Source organism: Parastagonospora nodorum, assembly GCF_000146915.1.
Source record: "Parastagonospora nodorum SN15 chromosome Unknown scaffold_19, whole genome shotgun sequence".
Taxonomy (NCBI): Eukaryota; Fungi; Ascomycota; class Dothideomycetes; order Pleosporales; family Phaeosphaeriaceae; genus Parastagonospora; species Parastagonospora nodorum.
In genome coordinates this window covers 692,604-720,373 of record NW_001884567.1, presented here as the reverse complement: position 1 = coordinate 720,373, position 27,770 = coordinate 692,604, and the positions used below count along the sequence as shown (strand labels likewise).

Below are 27,770 nucleotides of genomic sequence, written 5' to 3'. Positions count from 1 at the left end.
AGATCGCACTGGATTATCTTCCTCTTATGTGTATAGTCCAATGCGGTGCGTAGCTTGCATCCAATATCGCGCAAACCGCGCATTCACCTACCTTCACCCAGCAACCCGCGCAACGCGTACGCACAACAACAACCAAAACAACAGCCGCAACCACTCCTCTTAGAACGCGCTCCCCATGTCTCTCGTCTATATACTCCAGACAAATCTCCACCATCTCATCAAAATTCCTCCGGGTTGGAATACTCGGAGGTCGGTCTTCCACCATGACCAATCTATCCGCCGCGAAGGTTGCGAGTTCGAGTCCGTGATAAAACTGTTTCCGAATGGTTTTCGGCAGCTGGCGTCACATCTACGGTATGCAATCCTCTAGTCAAAGATTCTACCCAAGGCAGGGCAGGCTGTTCTTTTTGCATCTATCGATGGTTTGGATTGCGTCATCAGAAGCGTGAGTTGGGAGTAGGTGCGAGGGATGGTTGTATTGGTCGGTGTCTTTTTGGTCGGTGTCTTTTTGCCTAGATACAGGAATCGTCAGAAGGTTTGTGGCCTAGCTCGCTGATTGGGCTGCGGTAGATCAGGCGCAACAAAGAGGCAGTGATATTGTTGAGGTTGACATGCGGGCGTATCTATCAGGTCATAACGAAATAGAGTCCCGCATATTGGCCCGGCTGTTCATGTCAGCAACGCAATCGATGGCGCAAATTCCAAATGTAACAGCATATATTGAACGATAGTTGGCACAGTACATGCATCTATCACATGCCGAACATTTGGGTAGATGGGAACAAGTAAGAAATCACCCGGGCAGAAAGATGCCCACCCAGCTCCGACAAACTATCCTTCTTTCACTCCTCCTCCCCCTCAATCCACTCTTCACCAACCAAACCACCACAGCCGCCTTTCCGGGTCGCTCGTCCATTCAAACAGCGTCCACGTCAACTACGCAGAGTAAGAATAGAGCCGCCGTCGCACATCGCCAAGCCGTCGTCTGTATCGGAATAAATGGTAGAATGGTAAAGTCAATGAGATGAATAAACGTGTTGTGGGTATCAGCGTTGGAATCGTGAAAACTTTTCTCTTTGCTCGATCGTGATATGCGTGAAGTTTGCCGGGATAGATGCTGAGAGGCTAGGAAACGATTGTGAGAGTCGCATGGTAAAACAAATAAATGGTGTGCAGAAAGATGATGATGTTGCTGCTCTGGTGTGATTTTACTCGCAGCAGAGCAGAGCTGAGAATGAGTTCATGCTAGTCGTTTAAGCAACAGCTGCGGTAGGGGCAGCTGCAGACAAAGGAGCAGCAGCGGGAACAGCAGAAGAGTCGCCGTTGACCTCAGCCTGAGCACAGTTGCGAGAAATGTGGCCTATGAGTGGTAAGCTTTGAATTGTTGTCGTCATTTTAAAGACTTACCAGTCTCACCACATCTGTAGCAAGTCTTGCCGGCTTCAAGTCCGTTGGGACCTCCAGAAGCCGCGGTGCAGTCTCTGCTGATGTGGCCGAGCTTGCCGCATGCCTGTTAACCAACCAGGTCAGTACATGTTTCAGACGCAGATGGTGCCTTGATAATACGTACGTAGCATTTCATTGCTTGCGCCTGGCAATCGCGGGCGAAATGGTTAGGCCCGCCACACTTGTAGCAAGTGGCCGCACGCGCACCGCCCTGGCCCTGGAAGCCTCCACGGAAGCCTCCAAACCCGCCACGAGCGGGAGGACCGCCAGCGCCACGTCCAGCTCCCTGCATGCCAGGGTTGGGGCAGTTGCGCGCCAGATGGCCAGCCAAGCCGCACGAGTAGCAGCGTCCGCTTGTTCCAGCGCCCGAGAGCCTCAACGTGGGACAGTCAGCCTGGACGTGTCCGAGACCCTGGCAGTGGTAGCACTGCTTGGTCTCCGTGGTGCGAGGATGAGGGCATCCGTTGGACTCGTGACCTGGCTGCTTGCCTGCTGCTTATCAGCTTCTCGCCCAGTATATCGTGGTCACACGACGCACAGTTGTAGCAGAGCCTCTCGGAGCTCGAGCAGACCTCGGCATAGTGGCCGATGTTTCCGCACTTGAAGCAGGCACGGCGGGACAGGGACGACATGTTGCTGATTTCTTCCGTATATATCTGCGCCATTTGTGAGTACACAATTCGTCGTGGTGGTTGTGTCGTGAAGGAGGCGCGCAAGCGAACGTGGGGTGTTTTGAAGGGCTTCGTTTGTCGCAACGCTTGATTGCTCCGTTGGTGCGAGGCTAAGCGCGGGTGGTTGCGCGTACCTATTCTTCTTTTACTTCTTCAATTCCTTCAACCTGGTGTTTGCTCGTCAGCCCTGCGCTCAAACAGAAATTTCCAACCACGTTTGCTTCGAGGGGCACGCGGCAGTGCGGAGCTGCCGTTCCGGGCGCGTGTATGCGCCTAGGGGGTGTGACGTACTGTCAATCTTCCAAACCGTTCCCTCACAGCTACAGCCTTCCTCCAAGAAACGTGTAGTAAAGTTTGGTGCAAGTGAATTTACAGGCTGTCAACGGCGGGAATGCGCTGAGCAAAAAGGACGTTGTGATTGCAGCGGTGGAGGGTCTGTGCGCCCCCCCTAGCGTACTTGGGGGCGGGATTCCGAGGTCTGGAAATGACATGCATCCAGACTCGGCCTGTCCGCATGAACGCCACGTTTGCTGCAGCGCCGTCTGGACTCCTGTTATGCACCGCAACCGCTCTTCTCCCTATTTGTGTTCGACTCCGTAATGGCCAGCCGCTGATACTGCGCTGTTTTTCGGACCCCGCCGTTGCCGCTGCACTCGCTAACCCCTCCATATTCACCATCACACATCTTGGCGGGCAGGAGTTGGCATCCACAACAAAACATGGGCCCCTGCATGTATGACCTAAAAATGCAAATGATCCCACAAATAGTAGGGGTTATTTGAACACTGTTTGTGAAGCGTTATGTTCATTGCTCGTTCTTCTATGTAATGTCTACAGCACCGGCAGGTTGAGCCAAAATCTCTCAGGGAATGATGGTTTGATCAATCTGGCAACGAGGTGCAACAAGCCAAACAGTGATCATATTGAGCCGCGGCAGCTCAACCCACGTTGTGCACCTAGTATTGGCAGTAAGATCGGTTCGAAGTTGCAAGGCCTCCTAGTCCTCGGATTCTATCACCGCAGGAGCCTTGATAGTCCTGCTCTTGAGGAAGTCGAGGCCTTCACCACCCTGTTACAGAATTAGTAAGAGAGAAGCGGTAGAGCCAGTGCAGAAGCAAACTTACATATGAGATCAACGGCGAAACCTCAATGCCGGCCTTCGGGTCCTCGCTGACAACGGTTGCGCCAGCAGCTTGCACCCACTTCTTGCCCTGGGCCATAATGTCCTGCTTGCTCGTGTCTGGGTCGTCCTCGCCCGTGCCGCGTGCGTTCTTCAGAGGGCTGAACTCGTCCTCACGCTTGACCTCCATGCAAGCGAACTTCTCAAGAGTAAGGAAGGGAAAGCAGTCAAAGACGAACTGCTCAAGCTTGATGCCGTTGGGCTTCTCTGGCTTGACGGTCTCTCCAGTCTCGGTGTTGACGAATGGAATCTTCTTGCGTGCAACGTGGTGCGGCAGCTTCTTGGCCCATTCGGGAATGGACTCGAGGAACTTGTACGAGTAGTAGTGGTTGACAATGTTCGCAGCACGGAACTTGAGGAGCTCCTGGTCCTTCGAGTCCTTGGCCTCTGCATCCTCGGTCGAGATTTCGGAGTACTCAACGACATCTGGCTTGCCGTTCTTCTGCAAGATGAGACCAACCGACTCCTTTGCGTTTCGCTTACGCACGACCTTTGTCGCGATGTCGACGCTCTTTGAGGCAGAGAAACCAATGAAAACCGGGTCTGCAACCTTGACTAGGCAGTTGTCGACGCAGTATGCGTGGATGTGCTCGATGCCCCGCTTGCCCATATCTCCGACCACACCTGACTGGATGAGTGCTTGGTACAGTCCTCCGTTGCCATCAGGGGCTACGGCAACCTTGGACTTGCTCTCGAGCAAGATCTTGCCCTCATTTGAGATGCAAGGCAAGACTCCTTGCTCGAAGATGACGACGTTCTCCTTCTTGAGGCCGAAGAAGTTGTTCTCCTCGAAGAACTTGGCGGTAGGGCCTCGTGTAGGACCACTGGTCATGACGTACCATGGAATTGTGACGCTCTCCTTGCCATGCTTCTTTGCTGCGAGCAACTCGGCCTTCTTGATCCGCTCACCCTGAAGCTGGAAGAGAGACTTCTTGCTTGGCAGGCCAATGTCAAAGCAGCCCTTTGGTGCGGAGCTACCCAGTCGTGTGCCCTGGCCACCAGCCATCAGGACGACAGCGACCTTGTTCTCGGCAATCAGCTCCAGACCGCTGTTGTACCACTTGTCCAAATCCTCCTGCTTCGAGTCGAGGACCGACGAGGTGGCATTTACGGGGAGAGGCTCGATCTTGGACTCTTCTGACTCGGACTTGGCGGGCTTAAGCGCTCGGTCGGTGATCTCGTTGATGTAGTCGGGGTTGAAGTTGCTCAGCTGCTCGTAGAGGCCGGCCTTCTCAGCTGTCGACAGCTTGTCATAAAAGGCAAAAACTTGGTCTTGTCCAGCCTTTGAGTATTTTGACTTCAGCTCGTTCAGCTGCTCTTCGGTGGGCTCCTTTGCAGGTGCACCCTGGCTGGCACTTGTGATGTGGAGAGCCTCGAGGGCATTGTTGATGGTGCCCTTGACAGCTTCCATGGTGGGTCAAAGTACGGTTGAGGTTTCAGGTGGCTGTGCAGAAGTGCAATTGAGATGACGGTCAAGTGTGTTTACAAAGATAGAAAGAAAGAGAAAGTGCTCGAGCTGTTGAGGTCTGCTGCTAAGTTTATGCACGACACGACGACACGCGGAGCTCAGGTCGCAGTGGCGCCTACCTCGTTGCCCCACTATCCAGGGCGGGCTCTCACCGTACCCCTCCCGCACGAGGCAAATCCTGCCATGGCGGCCATCGAAAATCATCCCTAAATATAGAAGACTGTCGTGAAACCGTGTCGCGCTTTATACACGACAGGTTTTTTTACGTTCACGACACAGAGAACTAAATGTGGTGCAATCGCGGTGGCGCAGCATTGAGTTGTCAAGAAAACGTTGCTCCCTTGGAAAGAAATGCGCCGTAATGGAGCTTGAACGCCAACAATCTATACAAAAGTAGTAAGTGCGGCCGTGACCATGTTTACTTCCATGCCGCCAGGTGGTATCCTCCAACGCCACAACTACCCAATTCCACTCTTACGCCCGACCGTTCGTGCCGTTTGTCGCGGCTACTTGCTCATCCTCAGCGGGCTTCAGCGACTTCATTGGCGCTGGGTTCAAGATCCTCGCAGCATCAATGAGGCCGGCGTTAGGGTTCAGTTCGAGGCCAAATCCTGGCAAGTCGAGTGTCTTGACGTCTAGGTAGCCCTTGGTGGGAATAGGCTCGTTCAAGAAGAGGTTTCCAAACACTGGCAACACCGACTTGCCATCAGGAGAGTTTGCGAGGTACTCTTGGAAAGGAGAATTGGCCTGGCTGACGACGAAGTGGTAGCTGTACGGGCCACTTGCATGAGGCACGACAGGAATGTCGTATGCAGATGCCATGGCTGCGACCTTGAGCAGCTCAGTCATACCGCCAACCCACATGACATCAGGTTGGAGGATATCCAAGTTGCGCCCTTCGATAAGCTTGCGGAAGCCGTATCTCGAGTATTCGTGCTCTCCAGTGGTGAACTTCATCCTGGGGTGTGCGCGCTTGATCTGCTCGAAACCATCACTGTCATCTGGCGATAAGCATTCCTCCCACCAGTTGAGATTCAAGTGTTCTGTCGCCTTGACCACCTCGATGGTATACGGTACGTTCAAGCTCATGTAGCAGTCAACCATGAGAGGGAAGTCCGGTCCAACACTCTCACGGTGCTTGGTCAAAAACTCCACATTCTTCTTCAGGCCTTCGACACCCTCGCCTGGGCCATATGGCAGCGGGACCTTGGCTCCGAAGAAGCCCATCTCCTTGGCTGCCGCGGGTTCCGGACCAGTGCAGTAGAAATCAAGTCTCTCCCGTGTGGCTCCGCCAATCATTTTGTATACTGGCTCGTTGCGAATCTTGCCGAGAAGATCCCATATCGCGAGGTCGATAACAGATATAACTGCAACTGGCAGTCCTTTGCGGCCGTAGAACATGGAGGCGCGGTACATTTGCTCGAACATGTGGTTGGTATCCCGCGGATCTTTTGCGAACATCAGCGAAACTGTATGCGAAATCAAGGATACGTCTGAAATCACCTTGGCCGATCAAGAATCGCTCAAAGTGCTCTGCCACCAGCCAGCATGCTGGAGGACCACCGAAGCCTGTGGCAAACCCTTTGGTCCCATCCGTCGCTTCCAGCTCCACGCAGAAGCTGCCGAGCACGTTGATACCCCACGAGGTTCTTGATTTGCGATACTGCTCATACTGGCTCATGGGAGTGCTGATCTTGCTGTCGATCAGCCAATGACCGCCGTGAACATTGTGGTAATCCTGTCACGGAGGTTAGCAGAATCCCGAAGTTCCGAGTTGTTATTCTGGTCTTGACGTACTCCTCCCGAGCCAGGTCCTTGTGTTATGAAGGTCTTGATGCTCTTGATGGTAGGGAATGCGCGCGCGGCGTTTGGCTTTTCGGTAGATGGCATTTTGGGCTACCAGTATGTCCCCCAAAAAAAACAGAGAAAGATGTCACAGGAAGGAGAGGGGCAGGGCAGCATAGGCGTAGATTGTTATATACGCTACATGGCCTGGTCACAGAAGCCGGCGGTAGATATTTGGACGAGAAAGAGCGCTGAGGCATGCTTCGGTCCATCTCGCTGCGGCCGGCACCCCGAAAGGTTGCCTTTACGACGCCAGAGGCCCAGAGTGGACCACAGAGGCGTGGGAAAGCGGCCTTTGAGCGTATCCGGCGCAAGCGAACACGCCGGCTAATAGAGGGGCTAAGTGGTCTTGGTTGGGCAGTGTAAGCCCCGGGTAGGGTTGGGGGCCTATCAGAAGCGTCGGACAAGGTCGTCTGATGTAAGTTACGAAAGCTGGGGAAGGATGCTAAGCTCCCATAACCCCACCGACGCCTCCAGATCTCGGTCTCTGCTTCACCGAAGACACCTGCACGCTTTAACAGTGACGAGCGAATCGAGACTTCGCCATGAGTGCGACGTCTGCTGCGACGGGCGCTCCAGCGCAACAACACGTCGCCAGCCCCAACGGCACATCAAAGCTATCGCAGCCCTCGCCGGACGCGCATTCCTGGAGCGATGAGGGTTCGAGTGGTGAAGACGGTGTCGACCGCAGTCAGAGCGGCACCGCGGGCAAAAGGAAGCGCCCTCTGTCTGTGAGCTGCGAAACGCAAGTATCCACGAGCTGGTGCATGGTACATGGTGCTGAACAACAATTGACTGTGGTGCAGCTGCAAGACGCGCAAGGTGAAATGCGACAGAGGTCATCCAGCTTGTGGTAAGTAGGACAGATGAACCTCGGCACGACAAGTTACGCGAGACTGCTGGGCACGCACTGACACGCGACAGGATGGTGCATGAAGAACAGCAGCGCATGCGTTTATCTGGTATGGCACCCGTCGCACCGTAAAGATGCACATGTGAAACGCCAGCCAGACTGACTGTGACTGTAGCCCCGAAAGAAGCCCGGGTTGCGCGCGGGCTATGGCAGAGAGCTTGAGGCGCGTCTGGGTATGTCACCACACCACACCGGGCCACGCTTCCGCCCGCGGGCACCCCGCTGACTGGCCTCACCAGACAAACTGGAGAACCTCATCGTCCAGCAACAGAACCAGATCCACCATCTCTCCACCAACCAGATTGCAGCCAACCACTCGCCTCAAGAAGCCTCCTCCTATCGGCCCAGCCCACCGATTCTGCCGCACACGCCTCACGTCCCACGACCCGAGACAGCTCTGTTCCTGCAGAAGCCTGCGTCGACATTTCCTTCGCAAAATGCCCTGCAAACTCAGTTCAGTGCCCGTGTCACAGACGGGCGACCGGCGCCATCCGTCACAGGGAATGCGTACCAAGGGCAAGCCGAAGAGATGCAACAGCCCATGACTGGGCTGCACAGAGACTCGTTCTCGTCGTACAGCGAGCAGTTCACGCCTTCCATGTCGCGATCACTGGGACAGACGGATGCCGACTTCCCCCCATACGACCTGCTCTATGCACTGGTAGATTTGTTCTTCAAGCACATCTACCCCTGGTGTCCTATCCTGCACCGCCAGACCACCTTGAACTCTCTCTTTGGCGACCAAGCCTTGGACGAAGAGGACCGCATCATCCTCCATGCAGTCGTTGCCACTACCGTCAAGTTCTCCACCGACCCGCGACTGACGGCAGAAAAGCGATCGCGGTACCATTCCAGCTCCAAATCCAAGGTCCTGCTCTATGGTATCGAAAACAGCTCTGTCAAATCACTGCAAGCGCTTGTCATCCTAGCTTTAGACGTTGTCGGCTGTTCCAACGGGCCACCCGGCTGGAACCTATTGGCTTTGATCACTCGCAGCGTCGTTCAACTCGGCCTCTCCATGGAAATCTACTCGCCGGCTGTTGCACCGCAGTACGCCTCCATATACACCCTTCGCGCCATTGTGCTGCCGGAGCCAAAGGACTGGATAGAGGAAGAGTCGCGACGTCGATTGTTCTGGATGATATACGTACTTGACCGATATGCGACAGTTGCGACAGCTTTCGAGTTTGCATTGGACGAGAACGAAATCGACCGTCGTTTACCGTGCCGTGACGATCTTTACGCCCGCAATGTGCCTGTCGAGACGCGATGGTTCCATACCAAGACGCGATCAGACTACAGTATGAACCGACCGGAAAACCTGGGCACCTTCTCCTACTACGTCGAGGTTCTAGGCATACTTACCAAAGTCCACAAGTTCTTGAAAAAGCCAGTCGACATTACCTCACTTCAGGATGTAGAGCAATGGCAGAGAGAATATCGAGAGCTCGACAACGCGATTGAGGAGTGGAAGTACAATCTCCCGCAAGAGTTCGGCAACTCAGCGAGAATGTTTGCCAAAGCTGGCTTGAATCAAGGCCTCAACAGCGGTCTTGTCATGCTTCATGCCGCCTATCACACGTGAGCCCACCTCTCCACACTATTGTTCTCATAGCTGACCTCTGCAGCACCGTGATACGTCTCCACTCCTCTGCGGCCTATCCGACTCACCGTTCGCCAATCTTCACCCCGTCTTTTAGTGCAAGCCAGAAGTGCCTCAGTGCGGTCGAGAACTTGACAACAATTTGTGCATGCGTCCGTGATAATGGGCTACTTAGCAAACTTGGTCCTCCATTTGCCTTCTCGCTGTGGGTAGCAGCACGTGTGTTACTGGTTCATGGCTCCACCATCGATCATCGCGTCGATACCTCCATCAATCTCCCTAGTCAACACTCTCCAGGAGTTGGGTCAATACTGGGAGGTCGGAACCCGATATGCCAATCTTCTCTCACGCGTCCTCTCTGAGTACCAGGAATCGCAGCAAGCGCTCACCGGCATCAATGGCGAACGCGTGACACCTTCGACAGTCAAGATTCTCGCCGACATGAGAAGATGCGCTTTCGATCTCGACTTTCTGATCTCGCGGCAACCCAAACTAAACAGTAATGCAAGATTGCCGTCCGTGACCCCTGCTCGCACTCCTGCTCCGAACGAGTTGGAGTATCTGGACGTGTTTGACTTCTTTAACATGCCTCGATTACCAGTCTCTATGGACGCTACTATGAGTTATACTGCTGGAGAAGGCATGCAGATTCCCGAAGGCGCGTACGAGAACGAGTCGAATATCACAAACTACATGGTCGACGCTAGCTCAGACTGGTTTATGAAGCAAGCGTCGTCGTAAAAAGGGCTTCGTTTGGTATTTTTAATCATTTCTACCCTGTATGATATGAGAAATTTTGGAGACTTGGAGCGACGATGTTTCTTGATTGACTTGGCACAGCTTCTAGGCTGTATATCTTCATTGGATACCCTTACTCTTATCACTACCTATCGTTCTTCGTATGCAACTATTAACTCCAATTGTACCTCGTTCATCGTCAACGCCATCTTGTGAATTGCCTTATGGTTGACACGGCAGGCTATTTTGACTCATCTTCATTGCAGCGGATGGCGCACCTCGCGAACATGGGCTTTCAAGCCTGGCGACATGATTGACGCGCAGGTTACGCGATGCCGAATTCGGAATGCCGACATGATCATCCCACCTGGTTTCATCCCGATAACGCTTCAGTCCGATCCTACGATAACTCCACTTGGACTAATCTGACCCTATTTTGTTCGTCGCTCTTGAAATCACATCATAAGCCACACACAGATTGCGGTAAGTCTGCAGCTCCACTAGTGATTTACCGGCGCTGCTCATCGGGCCTTGTCCGACGGGTAAGGCCGTTGGAGAGTCGAAGGGCGCACATGTTCCACAACGAAGATTCATAAGGGGGGTGCATTTCGTTCCTTTCTGACGAGTAACTATCAAGGCATATTCAAGTCAATTTCTGATCTTGGGCCAGAAGCTCTGGATTCTTCTCGTTCATTCGCATCTGCCAATTCACACACCTCCAACCATGTCCTCCCAAAACCCACATAACATCACCGTCCTCGGCGCTGGTGTGGTAGGATTGACTTCTGCCATAGTTCTGGCATACACCTACCCTTCTGCGACCATCACAATAGTAGCGAAACATCTGCCAGGAGACCGCTCGATCGAATACACCTCACCATGGGCCGGAGCTAATTGGTCGTCAATGGCAAACGACAATGGTCCACTAGAGAAGTACGACGAAGTCACGTTCAAGAAGTTTGGAAAGTTGATCGATGGCGAGAGCGTGTACGGATGTAAAGCAGTAAGACCGGGCGAAGGTAACGACGTTGGTCTGGGACGAATGGGTGAGTATTTCGATCTCGATTCACAGGCGAAGAGTCTGACCAGAGAAGGCATGTGGGGGATTTTCGACACCCCAATCTCAGAAGCAGGCATACTGAGCGCCGGCACCGGAAAAGTCTGGTACGACCAATTAGTCGGCGGCCTGCGTCAACTGAGCAAAGGGGAACTACCACACGATGCAGTCTTCGGTATCGAGTTCCCAACTTCATTCCGCATCAACACCGCCGTATACCTTCAATGGTAGGAACCTCCTCCTCACATGATTACTCTACTAACATCCCCCCCAGGCTCCAAACCCAAGCCCTCGCAAAAAGCATCAAATTCATCCGCCGCCACTACCCCTCCATCTCCTCCCTGCTATCCGACCTCCCCTCAACATCCCTCCTCATCAACGCGACCGGCCTAGGCTCCCTCAAACTATCTGACGTCCGCGACACAAACCTCTACCCCACGCGCGGCCAGACCCTCCTCGTCGCTGAGCCCAAGGCCCCGATCGAAAGAATGTACGAATACGAGCGAAAGTATGGTGCACACGTCTTTCGTGCCCTATCCACTCGCCTTCCTTTAATGATTGATACTGACGAAAGTGTGATTGGTAGGTACGTCCGTTCACCGAAACGCATCGATCCCACCACCGCATACGTATTCCCGCGCCCCCTCGGCGGCGGCGTGATTCTGGGCGGGTCGCGGCAGGAGAACAACTGGAGCGACGAGTGGGATGAAGAGCTCGGGAAAGATATCATGAAGCGGTGTTGCGAGCTTTGTCCTGAGTTGGGGAAGCCGGAGGATTTGCAGGTGATTAGTAGGAACATTGGGTTGAGACGTGAGTAGCCTAGAGTAGATTTGAGATTGTGTAGCTAATGGGAGGCGTAGCTTCGAGGAAAGGAGGACCGAGGATTGAGGTGGAGAAGGGAAGGTGGGATATTCCGGTTGTACATTGCTATGGACATTCTGGGTTCGGGTATCAGAGTTCTTGGTAAGCTTGCTTTTCTACATGTGTGTTGAGAAGTTATCACTAACCGCACTAGGGGCACGGCTGAACGTGTTTTGGAACTTGTGGAGAAAGCAATCAGTCCAGCAGCGAAGCTATAACTCACGGACTCTTTGCTCGGGCTTACATCATTGTTTACGTAGCTCGCGTACGATGAAAGATGTCCTTGATCCCCATGCCTCAGACTATCTCCACGCCATCTTTTCCATTTTACCTATCAATCCACTTCAAATACAAATACATGTCTCTAGCAAGTCCGCCCACTCTCGGTACCGCCGGCGTCTTCGCTCCAACAAACGACCCAGTCTTTTCCGCGCTCCACAACACGCTATTCAGCTTCGCTGGGTTCTGTAAACTTTCGCCCTCGACAGACCCAGTCGGAACGATATCGACCACCTTGCCATGCCCATCAATCCAGACCTCAGGACATCTGACTTGTGGGTCGTCGACATGATCTTTCTTAACGAACTTTGATAGGATTGCTATGACTTCGTAGCGCAGCTTGCGGATCGTGGAAACGCGGCCTTGAAGAATCGAGGTGCCGTTGTGTAGAAAGATACACCAGCTTTGGTGTCTATTTGCTGCAAACGTGGATGCGACCAGCGGCATGATATTGATGCGTATATTCATCATGGACGACACCAAGTCCGATGTGCCGAAGTGAACGTGCAAGTCGATAGAAAACTTCGCCCCATCGCCGAATCGGGGCCCCCGAGTTAAGCTTCCCACCCTGTGTAACAACTCAGTCCGAAGGAGACGGTCAAGTTTGCTAAACTCAAAGCTTGCCCGGGCATTTGAAGTCATTAGAGACAATTTAAATGTGTGTTTGCGCAAGTAGTAGGTCAAATAGCGGTCATGTAGATCCTTGGTAGTGTAGAGAATTCCGTACAGGTCTCGCAAGTCGGTAAAGGAGTCGAGATCAAGTTCCTGCGGGGTGGAAGAATCCAGAGTGTGCGCGACGATCTTCGTTATAATCGCCTGAGGTAGGCCGAGAAGTTTCGGTACGGTCAATTTGTCGACTGTGACACGGCCATCTTCACTAAGAGAGAAGCGACGAGAATGGACGAACAGAGAGTTGTACCCGTCATGGCTGATTATGTGACCATGGCTCTCGCCATGTCGCCACTCTGGCGTCCAGAAGACTATGATGCCGAACTCTCCATGTTTCTCGATACCGACGTCACCAATGGCATTTCGGAACTTCTTCATACCCAAGTCGTCTCTAGCAAGTGCTTGAAACAGCACGGTGATGTTCTCTGCGCTGATAGGGCCTTGGTATTCGGTGTGTGCCTCGGTCCAGGGAAGTCTTCCCAATACCGGCTCGGAATACCTGCATTGATAGACAAAGCTTATCACTATCTTCAAGTCGTTTGCCCAAATCGCCTGAAGAAGCTTTCCAAACTGGATATATCCGTCTTCAGGCTGGAAGGTCTGGAGCAGAGACTGCTTTGTGTCGCAACGACCTGGACATACGCTCTCGAGATCGATGACAAGTTTACTGATGAAGACTCTGTGCTGTCCGATTTGACGAAGCCATTCAGTAGATATATGATTGACGTAGTGTCCCGTTGCATCGTGGGTCGTCAAGTGCGCACCTAGCTTCTTTTCAATGCAGAACTGGTTTGAATAGAGCATTGAAGCCGGTTTTCTTGGTGTAACTGTCGACATACGCGTAGCAATTGCAGTTCGAATGGGCCCACTGGATCGAGCAACTTCAAGTTCAGATCCTGCGATGTTGTACTATAGCAATTAGTTTGAGGAAAGCGATGACTTGCCAACCCATGGATCATTTTGACTTGTCCATTTTGAGCGCTTGCAAGGCGTAGCGTGCTTGTGCTCTTGAAGTAAAGCTGATACACCCGGTTCCTGAGCTCAGCTGGAAGGTCAAGAAAGGAAGGGGCTGTTGGGTCTGCTGGTTTCGATACTTCAAAGAAGATCAAAGTCATTATTGCGGTCAAGAATCGTGGTTTGTCGGTCGCTGTGTAGGATGCAACGACTGCGAAAGCCCTGGAGTAGGCAGGCAGCACACGTGTAACGTGACTGCCAAGAGCGCCAGGCCGCACTCGCGCAAACGCGATCATTGAAGTTCACGTGAAAATTGAAAATTGAAACATTGACGCTAGTATTAGATATTGATGACTATACAATGAAAGCGGTCTACAAAAGCGCGATAGGCTCATTTGTGTTGAAGTTGATTTATGGCTGCAGCGAAAGCTTGGGTCTGAAAATAGAAGTAAGAGAAGGGCAATGGTACTTTGAAACTCAATCATAGAAGCCCAGAATCTTGTTCGCCCGATCCAGTATTACCTTCTGACCAGGAGTCAAATTCGGAGCGCCACTGTCCCACTCCATCAGCCCCATTGCTCTACATCCTTCCTCACCAACAAGCTGCGATAGCTCCTCAGCCTTGATACGGCCAATATGTTCGCTCTCTCCAATCCCTCCTCCGAAGTCGGGACTAGGAGTGCCAGCGACAAAATTCTCGCGTTGATGAACAAGATAGTTCGCATTGTCCTCGGTCATTGGACACGCTGGAATGTACAAGACGCTAGAGTCTGACTTCCCAGCATGCGTCTTGTCTACGGCATGGATAGTGTCGCAGTGCCAGGCCACGTAATCGCCAGGTCGCACTTCTGGCACGTGGATCATGGACTTCTGGAGATTCAGATGAGGGTGCAGGAGATGTGAGAGCTCCTGACCGTGACCTGGTGTGGCGCCATGAACCCAGGGTGATTGCGTAGAGTCCATTTCCCAGTTGTCCGAGGCAAGGAAGTCGTCTGAGTTCGTGATGGCCTCCGAGGCTGTTTGTGCGCCAGGCTCGACACCGCGCTTAGGAGAGAAGAAAGGCCGGAGGAGGTAGTATGCAGTTGCCTTGGCGAGAAGTGGATTGACGAGCAGAGTGCCTTCGAACGGTTTTGTGTTGCTGAGCGATAGCCAGCCTTGGAACATGCGAAATGCGGTGCATGCCCCGACGCCCTGATGAAGGTCTGGCACCACAGGTAAGCGGCAGCCGGCCTCCCACGGGTCGAAATCCTCCCACCTTCCTTTCCATACAGAATCATATACTTTGCCAAGGCCATATCCTTCCTCGCTCCAACGCTCAACACTACCTCCATCAACGTGCGGGCCCAATGCAAACTTCGCGTCACCGGGAAGACGCATGCGCAAGCGGTCGGCATAGCTGATCGGATGCTGCATCGATAACGGTATATTTGGGTTCAAGCTGTGCCAGTAAGACATGAGGAAACGATGCGTCTTTAGAAGATGTGGATTGCCACGAGCCAGAAGCTGGACGTTCGACCAGTACAGTTCGAAAACCTGTGGGTTATCCGCAGGGAAAGCTTTTCGGATAGTCAATCACTATATAAAAAATGTATAGATGCAGGTACTCACCTTTGGTCTGGGGGTTTTGCCGAATATACTCTCGTAGATCTTCTTTCCACTGTAAAGCCTCTTGTTCTGACACCACATTCCTGACCACAGCGACGCCTCTCTTCCTCAACTCTTTGCTGAAAGTCTCTGGTGCATTATCTAAATCTTTGAAGTTGATCTCTGGGATGACCTTGGAGCCCAGTTCGACAATAAGCGGGATCTCCTCCCGCAGATGCTCCAACAAGCGCTCCCAAGACTCTCGTACTTCGCTCTCATAGCCCTTGATCAGGCGACCCTTGAGGTCGGCATATTCAGCTGTGAGAGGCTTGAATTTCTGCCCGGATAGAGATGCGAAAGCATCAGATATGTCGCCAGCGCGCCTCTGGGCCTGAGTTGCTGCCGTACGAAGCTGTGGTCCGGCGCGTCTGGTGGAACATCGGATGGTTCGAAGTGCGGAAAGCATCGTGGTAGATATTGACGGGCGAAGTGAATGTCTGGCTTTCACCTCGAGAATACCGTTGTTACTCCAAACACCCAACTCATTATATATTCAAGATCGTCCGCAAAAGTTTCCATGGTATTTGATGGTTCCGACACAGGATTGAAGTCTCACAGTGAAAGTGATAGCGTCACTGCGGAAGCCTAGCTTGATGAGGTTTGGCGGATCTTGTCAGCTTCTCCATGCTGCTGCCCCACCATCGCCAGCCAGCTCAAAGCAGTAATTCCGCCTGTGACGGTATGCTGTTCATACCAGTTTCCGACACACGTGAATATAGAGCAGTAGGTTCGTCCTCGCGACTTTTCCTAGAATGTAGAGTAAAGTCGAATTGGGAGAGCTCGCCTCGACTTGCCTGGTCGTACCCCGCCATCTCATCCCACTTGAAACTGGCCGATGACCAACACCGCCGAATGGGCTCTGCGCCACGCCGTTGTAGGATAAAGGGTAGGCTGAATCGACGGGCCGAGGTTCCACTGACCGCCTTGATCATCGTGAATCCTGGCAGGCAGAACAGAAGCAAAGACACAGTATCGTCATGTGCGATCAGTGTATATCGTGAGGTTACTGGGCATGTGAGCGGGGTTGACGTCAAATGAGCCACTTAGGAGACTAGTACGACGGCACCAGCATGTCTGGGTCTGCGTGTGAGCCAAAGAGCCACCGAAATTGCCTCACGTAGCTTACTGCGCGTCTGTTAAAGTCTTGTCGACGCGTAGAGACGGTTATGGCGGGACGCTCCCCGCAGCCTGCATAGCAAACCGGGTATATGAAGAATAGACGCCCGCTGCTGCACGCCGCATCCTCAGATTACTGTCGTCAGCCTGTCACTCTGTGACAAAGATCAATCTATCATGTCACAATCATATCTTCCCAAAGATTTCCTATGGGGTTTCGCAACAGCAAGGTCCGTCACTCACCGTCTTTCACCAGATGCCCCACCATGGCATATCCCGTGGTGATCTCCACCGTCCTGTACTGAGCGTGAGGTTTTAGTTACCAAATAGAAGGTGCTCCGCATGAAGATGGTCGCGCGGACTCCATCTGGGACAGTTTCTGCCGCATTCCGGGAAAGATTGCTGGAGGAGAGTCAGGAGAGGTGGCGTGCGACTCCTACCACCGCACGGCCGAGGACATTGATCTTTTTGAAGAAGTTGGGCGCAAAATCGTACCGTTTTCTCCCTCTCGTGGGTCCCGCATTATTCCACTTGGTGGCCGCAATGACCCAGTCAACGAGAAAGGTCTTCAGCACTACGTCAAGTTCGTGGACGACCTTCGCGAGGCAGGCATCGAGCCGATGATCACACTGTTCCATTGGGATTTGCCCGACAATTTACACAAGCGATATATGGGCATGCTTAATAAGGATGAGTTTGTCAAGGACTTCGAGTACTACTCCAGGGTGTGTTTCAAGGCATTCGGCTCAAAAGTGAAATACTGGATCACCTTCAATGAGCCGTGGTGCAGTTCCATACTCGGATACGGCACTGGATTGTTCGCCCCCGGTCGTTGCAGCGACAGGAGCAAGAGCGCCGAAGGCGACAGTAGCAGAGAGCCATGGGCAGTGGGGCACGCGCTTTTGATTGCCCACGGAGCGGCGGTCAAGGCATATCGTGAAGACTTCAAAGCTAAGGATGGAGGCCAGATTGGGATTACACTGAATGGTAAGCGAACTCCACATGTTAATCGCCCCCTGTGAAACGTTGCGTATCCTGCCTCAGGCTATGCAGGGGCAACCCAAAATTGACCTCGGATGCGAGCAAGCGGACCGATGCTGATATTGATTAGGAGACTGGACTGAGCCATGGGACGCCGAAGATCCTCAAGATCGCGAAGCGTGCGACCGCAAGCTTGAGTTTGCCATTTGCTGGTTCGGGGACCCAGTGTACTTCGGCAAATATCCAGACTCAATGCGAAAACAGCTCGGGGACCGGTTGCCAGAGTTCACTGCCGAAGAGTCAGCCTTGGTCAAGGGTAGCAATGACTTTTATGGCATGAACCATTATTGCGCACACTATGTCAGGCACAAGGAGACCGAGCCAGAGCTTGACGACCACCTCGGCAACCTGGAGACGCTGCATCAGAACAAACAGGGAGAATGGATTGGCCCAGAGACAGAATCCTTCTGGTTGCGGCCAATGCCTCTTGGATTCAGGAAGCTGATCAAGTGGCTTAGTGATCGCTACGGTGGTCCAACCTTCTACGTCACGGAGAACGGAACTAGTCTAAAGGGAGAGAACGAGCTCCCACTCGAACAACTCCTGGACGACGAGTTCCGCTGCGAGTATTTCAGGGGGTATGTGGGTGCATTGGCTGATGCCCATACACATGACGGCGTCGACGTTCGGGGCTATTCGGCATGGAGTCTTATGGAGTACGTCAAGGTCATTTCCTTTCCCATGCCAAATCATGGCTTCTGGTGCATTATAATGTCCTCGGGTGGCTGAGGCCAAGCGCGACTGTTCCTGCACCACATCTATGGCGTCAGTCGTTTTAGCTTGAGGGTGCTCTGCCGTTCCATCTTAGCCCCAAACACAATTTCTCGGAGGACATACAGCTGACAATATGCAGTAACTTTGAGTGGGCTGAAGGCTACACAACACGGTTCGGCGTGACCTATGTCGATTACAAAGGCGGTCAGAAGCGATACCCGAAGAAGAGCGCCTACGAGATTTCGAAAATCTTCGAAAAGTACATCAAAAAGGAGTAGAGGTAATGACCACTTGCAGCTGCCGGCGTGTGCCGATTCCAAAACACGGAGATGAGGTGTAGCGATGGCTCACTGCGGTGTTCTAGTAGCATTCTAGCGTTCGTATCTGTAGTGGGTCTGCGCGCTTGTCAGGCCTTTGGGCGGCGAGTAAGCATGTGTGAACGACGAGTCTGATCTCGATAGACTCGGAGCATGTGCCGCGCTCTTAGTGGGTTGTATCGTAGAGATGTCGCTGCAATGAATCCGAGAAAGTACGCGAGAACGCCTCATGGCTGAAGTGAACGTGCATTGACACCCAAGGCCTCCCCCTCGGTGTCGATCGTCTGAGTGGAGAGGACGGACCTGAAAGTTACTTGATTAGATCGGGAGCTGTCCCGAGATGTCGGCCTCTGCCCGCCTGGTTCGAGTCCAACAGCCGCATCTGCTTGTGAGCGACTACGCGGACCTCAACTCTGCGCCATGCGGCGTGCCGCATATCTGAAAGAGAAATTTGCACCGGTAGCCACATGGCAACGCAGGCCGTGTGTTACGAACCTGATGCGCTCACGGCTGATGCCGAAGCTCGTGTCCGAATGATGAAACTGTGTCGCTCAGGCACTGGACCTACGGAAACCCTTACTTTGCCGATGACAGGGCTTCTAGCTCAGGGCTAGAAACATGATGGAAGAGGCGACGAAGCACAAGACGGACATGTCGCCATGATGGTTCAACAGATGTCGCGTCATTTCAACGTGTTCAGTGGATGGGACTGAGCTGGCGGCTCCCGCAAACTCTAAATTGTACAATGCGTTTCAGGCTACGACCTCGTGGCCGACATTCGTAGCGCTACCAGGACATTAGGCGACTTTTTTTGAAGCCCAACTGGCAGAGTTTTGGGTTGACAGGACATTATCGGGAGTAGGGGAAAGCGGTCCAGAGTTTTCCACCATGGCTCGGGTGCCTGTGGCGTCTTATGAGTCGTGGGGCTCGCTACCAGATATTCCAGTGTTCTCGAAGACGCTGGCTGCGGAGGCAAAGATGGCCGAGCGCATCATCCATGGAGCCGTCGTGGATGGTGTGCATCGGTTCGGGCTGAAAAGGTGCAACTGGTCTGAGCGATGCACTAAATTAGAATTCGACGTCTTGCGCAATCGCGAACGGACGTTAGACTTGCGCCGGTGCGGACATGGAACCCATGCACACCGGAGGAGACCCTGGGAAAGTCTGCTTGCATGCAGCCGTGGGTTTCGCACGAGCTGAGGCAGGCGAGCCGGTCTAGGAGACGCAGGAAACGAGGCTTGCCGTGCGGGTTCTGGTTACACAACAGCTTGATCTGCCTGAACGTGGGGCTCGCGCGGCTGTACGGAAGTGTGATGTGATGGCCAGGGCGGACATGCGCGAGGAATCAGGATTGGGAGCGCTGATGTGCGCCCGTGGACATCTGGGGATCGCGCGCATGGGGCTGCGCTTGGAGAGTTTCAATGCACGTGCTTGGAGATGGCAGTGGTTCGGCCTCAGCGATGAAGTAGCAAAATACGATAAGCGTTGAGGAGGCCCTGTGCAGCGGACGCCGGGGGAGGCGGCGACTATTGGCCATAGTAAAGTCTGGCGGATGAAGCGACGTCCTCTGGTGTGGTGTGGTATGGTGTGGTGTGGTGTGGTGTGGAAGCTTGCCTCTTCTCAGATTAGCGAGCCAGGCAGGACCGCATGCCGCATGTGTGTAGGAACTTAATAGAGTTTGCACGCAGCGGCGCTAGAAGGGAATCTTGCACCTCCGCTCCGCAAGGACTGTAAAGTGCAAATGCGAGTCCGTCGGCACTGTTGACCGAAAATGTAGCGACGACGTCGGAGTGCGTCGTCCTGTTTCGACGACATACAGCTATAGTGGTCTCAGGTATATCGCGATGCTTCTTCCCGCACGTCAAATAACGTTGCTGCTAACCCCACTGAGCAGTTGATTGCCTTCGGTCAAGCCGCGGCGGTTCTTTGCTTCTTCGCGTCGCAGCCTCCATATCAATCCTCGGGACCAATATCTTCGAGTAGGCACCCATGCTGCGTGCTTGATTGGAAAACCCTCCCTTTCATGCATGCGCAGCTCATTGCGGCGCGCGGCAGCGGGCCCTCAACCTAGCGCTGCCGACCTTTACCTTTTCTTTGCCAGTACCTGACGATAAATGCTCTCATCCAATGTAGGCGCCAAGATAGGCGCGCAATGGCTGGAGAGACGTCAGCGAAGCGACCAGGAGTTCGAAACAGGGCGCCACTAGCAAATATTGATCTTGGCTTCGTCCGCTAACTGCGTAGCCTCGCCAAGGGCACTGGTTCGGAAGCGGTGAAGAAGACTCAATTTCGCTTTGTTCAGTGGGAGGAGATTTGCGGTTGCAGCCTGGGGCAGATCGCCTCCATGCAGTAGCGACGCCTGCGCATCGCAATTGACTGGGCACCACTTGACACTGGCAGACGTCGAGCGTCGTTCGATGTTGCATGTTCTCCTGGGAGCATCCATCATGATCCGGCGGCGACGGCGAACACGGCCAAAGCATGTTCAAAACGCCGCACTCGACGGGCGCCACAATGCTGAATTGGACCATTATGCGGCCTGAAGGAGCGCATCACGGACTCGTGGCCCATGCCCCAGCTCATTTGCCCATTTGCTCATTTGCTCATTTGGCCATGCCATGGAGAGCAAACGGGCGCAGCAAGCGTGCGAATGACGGCACGGCTGTATCATGGCTCCACGTACCTGTTGCGTCTCCACCAAAGCAAATGGTTGTACACAGTATGCGGCAGCGCAGGTGCAGCGAGCATGCATGGGCGGCGCGCGCGTTGAAACACTCCACCGTTGTTAGAGTTCCCAGCCGCAGATCTCTGTAGAGAACCATTGTCACGCGGCATTGCCTGGCCGGCCAGCAGGGCAACCTGGCCAGCTCTGCGTTACTGCGAGCCGGGCTCTGGAAAGTCAGTCGGACACACAGGCTCCCGTAGCAGGCCGGCCGGAGCAACCCTTTTGGCATTACCTCTGCAGCAGGCTCGCCGACCTCGCCAGAAGGAACGATATTTCCAGCTTCGAGCGTCCAGCATCCCAGACCAGACGACGGCATGATCGACGTCTAGTCTAGGCTTGGGCGACAACAGGCCCTGGGAAGCCAGGAGACGCGGTGGAAGCTGCTCGGATGCGAGTGGCCAGGGAGTGAATTGCAGACGCATTGACTCTGGGCCCCTGCACGACGGACAGGGAGCCCACGTGCTGACCTCTTGGCGCTTGTGGGGCCTCTCCAGGGCTCCAGGGCTCGAAGACTGGTGCTGGACGTGCTGGACGTGCTGGACCGGAGGGATCCCGGTGTCGCTTCACATGCATTCTGCGCCGCCATACACTCCTCAAACGTCACGCCCATCCGAACGAGCGTCCGACGTCGTTGTCGTTGCTCAGCATCCCTCCCTCAGGCCCGCTACGGGCCGCACTTTCGCATGTCCTTTGCTGGGCCGTCGACGTCGACTCGAGGTGCAGCTACCCAGGTATCACCTTTGGCCGCTCCTGGCGGTCGACGGGAGCTGCACCTCTCGTCCGGTGTGCATCTGCAGCATTTCACCGCCTGCCGTCCACGCCCTCGAGGTAAGGTGGGCCGAGAGTGGTGTTGTGCAGGCCACCTGCCATCCGCCGCTTGCAGTGCGCTGGTGGGGACTGGCCTCCTAAGCTAGAGCCTGTAGTGCTTTTCCAGAACAGACTGGCAGCTATCCAGATGCAGGGTGAGGCTCCGCCACGCGTCTGCCACCGCCGTTGGCAGCCCATCATTTTTTCCGCAGCAAATGTTTCCCACCCGACTACCACAGGCGAGCTAGCCCAGCACCATGCTCTTGCACTAAGCCGCATGGTGCCCACTGGGGGAGCTAACATGAAACGATATCCCCAGTACCCACGTGTGCATGTGGCTACTTCAGAATCCAGGATCAGGATGCCACTAGCCCAGGGTCGAGGCATGGGCTGCCAAAGACGCTACTCCTCAGGCATGATAGCAGGTTATAGGTCGCTGCCAGCCATGTCTTGCATTGCACGTACCTCTTCGCAAGTCCACCGCTTTGCTTCCCTTTCCCGCTTTACACCATTATCTCTTCTAATCTCCGCTGTTTTCACTTGCCCCTACCTGCGCTTTCACCCGCTCGTCAAGACATCTGTGCTCCCAGCCGCACATATACCTACATTAATCCCTACCAACATTCTGATCTTCAGGGACTTTGAGCCTCGTCATCCTCCTCCAGACACTTGATATTGCCAGACGCTTGGGACCCGTGTTTTGAGCCCCGCTGACATAGCAACTTGGACAACGCCAGTACCCTCACCGCCCCTCGCGGATCCTCCATGACTTCAGTACTCCACTACCGAGACCCCATCGCCTATCGGAGCGACTACATGTCTACCTCAAGCTACCATTCGCCTCACATGGACACTCTCAAGAAGTCACCACCTTACGAGGGTCACTCCTCCGGCTCCGAGGCGAGGACCACTCCCGGCTCCAAGAAGCGCCCATCGCGAGCCGGCACACGGAGCGTCACCACACTCACAGCAGCCCAGCTGGAGCGGAAACGAGCAAATGATCGAGAAGCACAGCGAGCCATCCGCCAGAGGACCAAGGACCACATTGACACTCTTGAACGCCAAGTACGCGACCTTACTGCCCAGCTAGAGACGGGCTCTTCATCGAGGATGATGGACCTCATGCGGAGGAACGAGGAGTTGGAACAGGAAAATGCAGTCCTCCGCGCACGGTTAGGACATGCAGTATCAGCGTTAGCAGTCCCCGAACACGGCACAGGTATGTACCAACTCTCTTTTGTCGTACAGCACAGATCAACTGTTTTCACCTTGCGGCAAAGTTCTTTTGCCCCGGAGTCACACCCTTTCAGGTGCAGGCGACAGTTTTGGTAAAACCAGCACCGTGTTGCGTTCCATATGCGCGCCTCCCGCTTCCACTTTGGACGACGTGCAGCAGCTGGAACGTCCGCCACCCGCTTCCTCCAAGCGAAACGGGAAGCGATGCTTATCGAGAAAACAAAGAATAATATTGGGTTACTCAGAAGCTGACGACAACCCTCATAGGTGCACCATCACCAAGCGATCGAGTGCAAATGCTCAGTCACGCCCGCAGATCCTCCACAGGAACTGCCCGTAGCGTACATTCAGTTCCTGAAATGTCTACTCCCATTTCGCAACCTGGGCACTGGCAGACGCAGCAGCAGCAGCAGCAGCAGCATTCCTACCCTCATCATTCACCACACGGCGAGCAACCAAGTATGGGTGAGGTGCAAGCGCCACACCAAGAGTCCGTGAGATGGAGTCCTCATCCCTCTGCTCACCCACAGCATCATCCTGTCTCGATGCCAGTGCAAGACCCTTCCATCCATCCAGTCGAATCTTCTGGCATGTCGTACCCCAGCCCGTATGGTATGGAGGGTAACACACGAGCCATGTCCTATCCTTTGGAAAACCCGCCGCTAGTCACTTCACAACCGATGGCTATGTCTGGATACGGCACGCCGACCTCTCACTCATCACCTCACCCTTCCGATTATCAGCGACACATGAGTGCGCCCATGAATCACCAAGCCATGTCTGGACAGTCCTCTCATCCTCAAGCGCAACAGCATACGTCAACGCCTTATGCATCCTACTCGAATGCCCCACATCAGGGCTACGCCCCTCAAGTCAGCCACCCTGGAGACATGTCCATGATGGCGCATGCGCCGCACCCTCAAAATCAAATGATGAGTGAACAGGGACAACACATGGTGTATCACATGCAGCCAAACATGAAGGTGGAGCATTGAAATGCAGCATTTGCACCCGCTCGACACGTTGCAATCAACCCCCAACCCGCAGGGATGATGGCGCAGAGACAGCACCAATTGCATACATGACGCTACCAACGTTACTTGAGAAAGAAGTCCGAGCCGCCTGACGCTTGGATGTCTGCAGGGTCGATATCGGCGACACCACGGATCTCAGATGCGGCGTCGGGGCCACGGTGGTGGAGTTTGGAAGACTAGGATACCCAGGGGATTCAGCAGCAGGGCGGCCCCACGATCGCTTGGATGCATCTACATCCGATGGAGAGATTGTTTTGACGCTATACTTGCCCTCATACACACGACGACTCAACGCTTAAAACGATAATGGATATTTGAATTTCTCACACCTCCGAGCCTCTGTTCCTCGAACGTTTCCCATTGACCCCACGATTGCATGAGCGGAAATGAAACAGCCTTGCGCAGCCCCACCATGGCATGCCCATCTAGTACATGCCGAGTAGAACAATGTCTTGGACGCCAGCAATGCGCTGCGCAAAGCCAATTCGTACCCGAGACCGACCGTTGCTCAGAAGAAGGGCCAAATCGAAGCATTGCAGGCTCGGTCATGGAATATTCTGTGGATCCGTCATCTTCCACGAGGCAAGCTAAACTGAATGTAACAAGGGTGCGGCTCCGACCCTATACGGGCCTCATCCAAATCTCTTTCCAAACCGCCCGAGATCGTGCCCATATTTGCCGACCCGTTGGCTACGATTGCAAGCGTGAGCACGAGCTCAATTTCAGCACATGGCTCGGAAGCGCCTTAGCAGGTGCTGAAACAACGCGATGTCAAATCACACGACTAAACAGTTCTCCCAAACCAAGATCCTCGTTGCTGCCAAAAAGTGGATACGGATACAACTACATATGAATTCATGGTACACCGGACGAGGATGAGGAGAAAATTGACCGAACTGCCACAGCGGCAACAAGCAAGCGCGCAATTCGCAGAATCCGACCGCCGAAAAGCCGAGGCCAGCAGAAAATCCTCTTCTTGGAAGAAGAGTGCGTGCATTGCGTGTGCGCGTGCGCTCGTCCCGCCTCTTCCGAGAACATGGTTCCTGGCATTTCGTGGCTAGGTGGCCAATCGCTTGCGGAAGCTGAACCGGCTTGACTGCCAGCCCAACATCAAAACTAGTAATCCTGCCGCATTCGGTGGGCGTTTCCCTGCTCACCGCATCATCATCGTCGTTGGCCCACTCGCAATCGTGATGCGGGCTCTGTAGCCGGGAGCGAATCGCTGATGCAACCGAGCCGAGCACTTTGGCGACGCGGCATTGGCCATGTGGAAGACAAAGCCGTTGGGCAGGCTAAAATTTGGTATATTACGATTCCATTGCTAAGCTGTTACACACTATTCTACTAGGTCGCTGCTGCTACGGCCGCAGCTTGCTGAGCCTGTATCTGCTTCAGCAACTCTGGATACCAGCGCTCGCCAACATCGGGATGGCTCTTGACGCGGTTCATCAGCGTAGCTTCGCCGAGATGTCCCCACCGCCCTTTGACGAATGTAAACTCGACATCGTCCTTGCGGGCCTTGCGGGCCTGATCTCGCAGCCTTAGCACATCGGCAGGCACGTCCATTGCTTCAAATTGCGCGTCGTAGCTGACGCCTTGAAAAAATGGGATTGAGAATCGGGCTCCTTCGCCTTTGCGCGGACTCAGTACGCGATGTGTTGTGGACGCGCACACCCCGTCGGTTAAAGCCTCCATGCCTTGCCCGATCGCTACGACGAGCGTGCCATCAATGGGCTTGCAGTCTATCCATTCACCCTTGGCATTCTGCGCTTGAAGCCCCTTCTGGTTGCTTGCTTGCAGAAGGTAGCTGGTGAGCATGCTGTCCTTGTGTGGCCCGACACCTTGGCGCTTGATCTCCCACTTCTTGCGGTCCATGATACTTGCATTCGATGGCAGATCAGCCACGTCTACTTCAGGGTACTGAACAATCTTCAGCTTGTGTTGTTGATCTGAGTCAAAGAACTTGTCGAATGCATTGGGTTGAAGCCCAATTGCTTCAGCGATCAAAGAGGTGAACAAAGTCGAGATGTGCGCCATGCGTCGCATATAGTCTTCGTATACAGGTCGAAAGTCCGGGAGGTATTGTGGCGATGGCCATTGATTTGGTGCTAAGAGGTTGTGGTAGAGAGGTGCCTCTGGTCCTGGCACAGGGTGGGGTGTCGATAGATCCAGTTGTTCGCGATGGTCGGGATTCAGCGCTGTCGTCTCGTTGTCGAGCTTGAGGTTGTGGTCAGCTCACTGATCCATGATGAAATAGGATGGATAAGCAAGGAGGAAGTCATGGTGGCAGGCGCAGGCAACATGATTGTTTTCGTACATTGGGGTATACCCGGCTGCATTTTCACGTTATATCTGCATCGTCCAGCAATCTTGTCCTTCTCCAGCTTAGCGATAGACCACCCATGATGTTTCTTCTTTTCAGCATAGCCATAGATCGATTACATTGCGCCTTTACATTCTCACTCACAAACATGGCTCCATCCGCGATCATAATGGTTTGAAAATGGTCACTCACCCGACTCCAGCCAAGAAAGCTCTTCTCGTTCTTCATTTCAATCCGCTCCTTCTCATCCTGCGGCAATTCCTTGAAGAAGCCCTGACATTCTCTGATGACATCCTTGATCAACTGATCCGGCAGGCCCGTTTCAGATAGATACAAGAACCCCACGTTCAACAGTGCATGTCGCAAGTCTTCAAGGAACTTTGGCTTGGTCGCCGGATCTAGAGCATGGGAGAGCGGGAGGATGGGTATCGTATCGAAGGTTTGAGTTTCCGCCATTGCATGCGATGCTCACTAATCTTTTCGAAGAGGTTGCTGCCTGGCGAAGGCAAGTTTGGGCACCAACACGTTTATCGGCAGTCGTTGTTGTTTGATATCGGTTTTCAAGCTGTCGATGCGGGGTTTGGGTTCGGGTATTGCGCAATACAGCGGGGCAGTTTGCGCAATGACAGCTTTCCCTACGCTTACATCTGATGTCGCTCGGGATGGATTGTACAGGTTCTCGATGCAAGCGAGCTGATTTCCCCATGCCACGCCTCACTCTGCGACATTTCTCCCGAAAGTCCGATTCAATATCTTGCCAACCACTTGAACGCCAGCCCGACGGCCGTGAGCTTCAACCCTGCAATGAGGACCACGGAAAGCGTCCCCAGAAGGAACAACATACTTTATCGGTTCTGTTTCGAGTTGGATCTGTCTGTAAGAGGAGGGACGTTTTGAACAAAGTTTGAAACTTCAAGCACTGCAGATGGCGGCTGGTCTCTTGTACTCGCGGGCATGCACACCGTAAACCTGCTGTTCTCCGCCTCACTTGTGGCTTCTCCGGGTTTATCCCCACACAATGCTCCACACGACTACGTACATGGCGATCTGGTGACAGCCTCACTTGCGATCTTGTGAGGCTGGAACGCGGGAAGGCGTACGCGTGAGAGTTGACAGCGTTCACGTGAGT

At 53.8% G+C, this 27,770-nt stretch overlaps 16 protein-coding genes across 16 annotated transcripts; 8 read left to right on the top strand and 8 right to left on the bottom strand.

The window, feature by feature from the left end:
• Window positions 1-699: 699 nt before the first annotated feature.
• SNOG_11604 (hypothetical protein) lies at window positions 700-2,078 on the bottom strand (the record flags this gene model as incomplete). Its single annotated transcript, XM_001801791.1, has 4 exons — window positions 700-1,360; window positions 1,408-1,510; window positions 1,571-1,935; window positions 1,985-2,078. The coding sequence occupies 4 exons, from the start codon at window positions 2,076-2,078 to the stop codon at window positions 1,254-1,256; spliced, it is 669 nt and encodes a 222-aa protein (XP_001801843.1). The 3' UTR covers window positions 700-1,253.
• On the top strand, window positions 810-1,206 carry SNOG_11605 (hypothetical protein; the record flags this gene model as incomplete). The annotated part of the gene is made up of 2 exons (XM_001801792.1): window positions 810-945; window positions 1,130-1,206. 2 exons carry the CDS (start codon window positions 810-812, stop codon window positions 1,204-1,206), a joined length of 213 nt encoding a protein of 70 aa, XP_001801844.1.
• Window positions 2,079-2,905: 827 nt separating the features above from the next.
• SNOG_11603 (hypothetical protein) lies at window positions 2,906-4,708 on the bottom strand (the record flags this gene model as incomplete). The annotated part of the gene is made up of 2 exons (XM_001801790.1): window positions 2,906-3,186; window positions 3,242-4,708. 2 exons carry the CDS (start codon window positions 4,706-4,708, stop codon window positions 3,115-3,117), a joined length of 1,539 nt encoding a protein of 512 aa, XP_001801842.1. The 3' UTR covers window positions 2,906-3,114.
• A 421-nt stretch (window positions 4,709-5,129) lies between these two features.
• Window positions 5,130-6,655, bottom strand: SNOG_11602 (hypothetical protein; the record flags this gene model as incomplete). Its single annotated transcript, XM_001801789.1, has 3 exons — window positions 5,130-6,234; window positions 6,269-6,503; window positions 6,563-6,655. 3 exons carry the CDS (start codon window positions 6,653-6,655, stop codon window positions 5,240-5,242), a joined length of 1,323 nt encoding a protein of 440 aa, XP_001801841.1. The 3' UTR covers window positions 5,130-5,239.
• Window positions 6,656-7,155: 500 nt separating this feature from the next.
• On the top strand, window positions 7,156-9,867 carry SNOG_11601 (hypothetical protein; the record flags this gene model as incomplete). Its single annotated transcript, XM_001801788.1, has 5 exons — window positions 7,156-7,432; window positions 7,535-7,572; window positions 7,639-7,696; window positions 7,763-9,078; window positions 9,343-9,867. 5 exons carry the CDS (start codon window positions 7,156-7,158, stop codon window positions 9,865-9,867), a joined length of 2,214 nt encoding a protein of 737 aa, XP_001801840.1.
• A 428-nt stretch (window positions 9,868-10,295) lies between these two features.
• On the top strand, window positions 10,296-11,888 carry SNOG_11599 (hypothetical protein; the record flags this gene model as incomplete). Its single annotated transcript, XM_001801787.1, has 5 exons — window positions 10,296-10,347; window positions 10,502-10,910; window positions 10,959-11,148; window positions 11,196-11,731; window positions 11,782-11,888. The coding sequence occupies exons 2-5, from the start codon at window positions 10,589-10,591 to the stop codon at window positions 11,886-11,888; spliced, it is 1,155 nt and encodes a 384-aa protein (XP_001801839.1). The 5' UTR covers window positions 10,296-10,347; window positions 10,502-10,588.
• A 221-nt stretch (window positions 11,889-12,109) lies between these two features.
• On the bottom strand, window positions 12,110-13,845 carry SNOG_11598 (hypothetical protein; the record flags this gene model as incomplete). The annotated part of the gene is made up of 3 exons (XM_001801786.1): window positions 12,110-13,516; window positions 13,570-13,626; window positions 13,696-13,845. 3 exons carry the CDS (start codon window positions 13,843-13,845, stop codon window positions 12,110-12,112), a joined length of 1,614 nt encoding a protein of 537 aa, XP_001801838.1.
• A 316-nt stretch (window positions 13,846-14,161) lies between these two features.
• Window positions 14,162-15,734, bottom strand: SNOG_11597 (hypothetical protein; the record flags this gene model as incomplete). The annotated part of the gene is given in 3 exon segments (XM_001801785.1): window positions 14,162-15,217; window positions 15,293-15,358; window positions 15,378-15,734. 3 exon segments carry the CDS (start codon window positions 15,732-15,734, stop codon window positions 14,162-14,164), a joined length of 1,479 nt encoding a protein of 492 aa, XP_001801837.1.
• An 882-nt stretch (window positions 15,735-16,616) lies between these two features.
• On the top strand, window positions 16,617-18,731 carry SNOG_11596 (hypothetical protein). The gene is made up of 4 exons (XM_001801784.1): window positions 16,617-16,674; window positions 16,764-17,431; window positions 17,556-18,141; window positions 18,339-18,731. The coding sequence occupies exons 1-4, from the start codon at window positions 16,622-16,624 to the stop codon at window positions 18,475-18,477; spliced, it is 1,446 nt and encodes a 481-aa protein (XP_001801836.1). The 5' UTR covers window positions 16,617-16,621; the 3' UTR covers window positions 18,478-18,731.
• A 673-nt stretch (window positions 18,732-19,404) lies between these two features.
• Window positions 19,405-19,735, top strand: SNOG_11595 (hypothetical protein; the record flags this gene model as incomplete). Its single annotated transcript, XM_001801783.1, has 2 exons — window positions 19,405-19,531; window positions 19,695-19,735. 2 exons carry the CDS (start codon window positions 19,405-19,407, stop codon window positions 19,733-19,735), a joined length of 168 nt encoding a protein of 55 aa, XP_001801835.1.
• Window positions 19,736-20,668: 933 nt separating this feature from the next.
• SNOG_11594 (hypothetical protein) lies at window positions 20,669-20,869 on the top strand (the record flags this gene model as incomplete). The annotated part of the gene is made up of 2 exons (XM_001801782.1): window positions 20,669-20,682; window positions 20,761-20,869. The coding sequence occupies 2 exons, from the start codon at window positions 20,669-20,671 to the stop codon at window positions 20,867-20,869; spliced, it is 123 nt and encodes a 40-aa protein (XP_001801834.1).
• On the bottom strand, window positions 20,720-21,557 carry SNOG_11593 (hypothetical protein; the record flags this gene model as incomplete). The annotated part of the gene is made up of 3 exons (XM_001801781.1): window positions 20,720-20,909; window positions 21,200-21,385; window positions 21,430-21,557. 3 exons carry the CDS (start codon window positions 21,555-21,557, stop codon window positions 20,720-20,722), a joined length of 504 nt encoding a protein of 167 aa, XP_001801833.1.
• Window positions 21,558-22,894: 1,337 nt separating this feature from the next.
• SNOG_11592 (hypothetical protein) lies at window positions 22,895-23,380 on the top strand (the record flags this gene model as incomplete). Its single annotated transcript, XM_001801780.1, has 1 exon — window positions 22,895-23,380. One exon carries the CDS (start codon window positions 22,895-22,897, stop codon window positions 23,378-23,380), a length of 486 nt encoding a protein of 161 aa, XP_001801832.1.
• Window positions 23,381-24,730: 1,350 nt separating this feature from the next.
• On the top strand, window positions 24,731-25,171 carry SNOG_11591 (hypothetical protein; the record flags this gene model as incomplete). The annotated part of the gene is made up of 2 exons (XM_001801779.1): window positions 24,731-24,757; window positions 24,782-25,171. The coding sequence occupies 2 exons, from the start codon at window positions 24,731-24,733 to the stop codon at window positions 25,169-25,171; spliced, it is 417 nt and encodes a 138-aa protein (XP_001801831.1).
• A 2-nt stretch (window positions 25,172-25,173) lies between these two features.
• Window positions 25,174-25,585, bottom strand: SNOG_11590 (hypothetical protein; the record flags this gene model as incomplete). Its single annotated transcript, XM_001801778.1, has 2 exons — window positions 25,174-25,414; window positions 25,476-25,585. The coding sequence occupies 2 exons, from the start codon at window positions 25,583-25,585 to the stop codon at window positions 25,174-25,176; spliced, it is 351 nt and encodes a 116-aa protein (XP_001801830.1).
• Window positions 25,586-25,662: 77 nt separating this feature from the next.
• On the bottom strand, window positions 25,663-27,097 carry SNOG_11589 (hypothetical protein; the record flags this gene model as incomplete). Its single annotated transcript, XM_001801777.1, has 2 exons — window positions 25,663-26,535; window positions 26,834-27,097. 2 exons carry the CDS (start codon window positions 27,095-27,097, stop codon window positions 25,663-25,665), a joined length of 1,137 nt encoding a protein of 378 aa, XP_001801829.1.
• Window positions 27,098-27,770: the final 673 nt, after the last annotated feature.

What these genes read in the sequence shown, in the direction of transcription:
- SNOG_11596 (XM_001801784.1), top strand. Translation starts at nt 16,622, where the DNA reads ATGTCACAATCATATCTTCCCAAAGATTTCCTATGGGGTTTCGCAACA. An exon ending in TGGGGTTTCGCAACAGCAAG is followed by an intron (nt 16,675 to 16,763) that starts GTCCGTCACTCA and finishes GTGAGGTTTTAG; the next exon opens with TTACCAAATAGAAGGTGCTC. An exon ending in GATTGGGATTACACTGAATG is followed by an intron (nt 17,432 to 17,555) that starts GTAAGCGAACTC and finishes GATATTGATTAG; the next exon opens with GAGACTGGACTGAGCCATGG.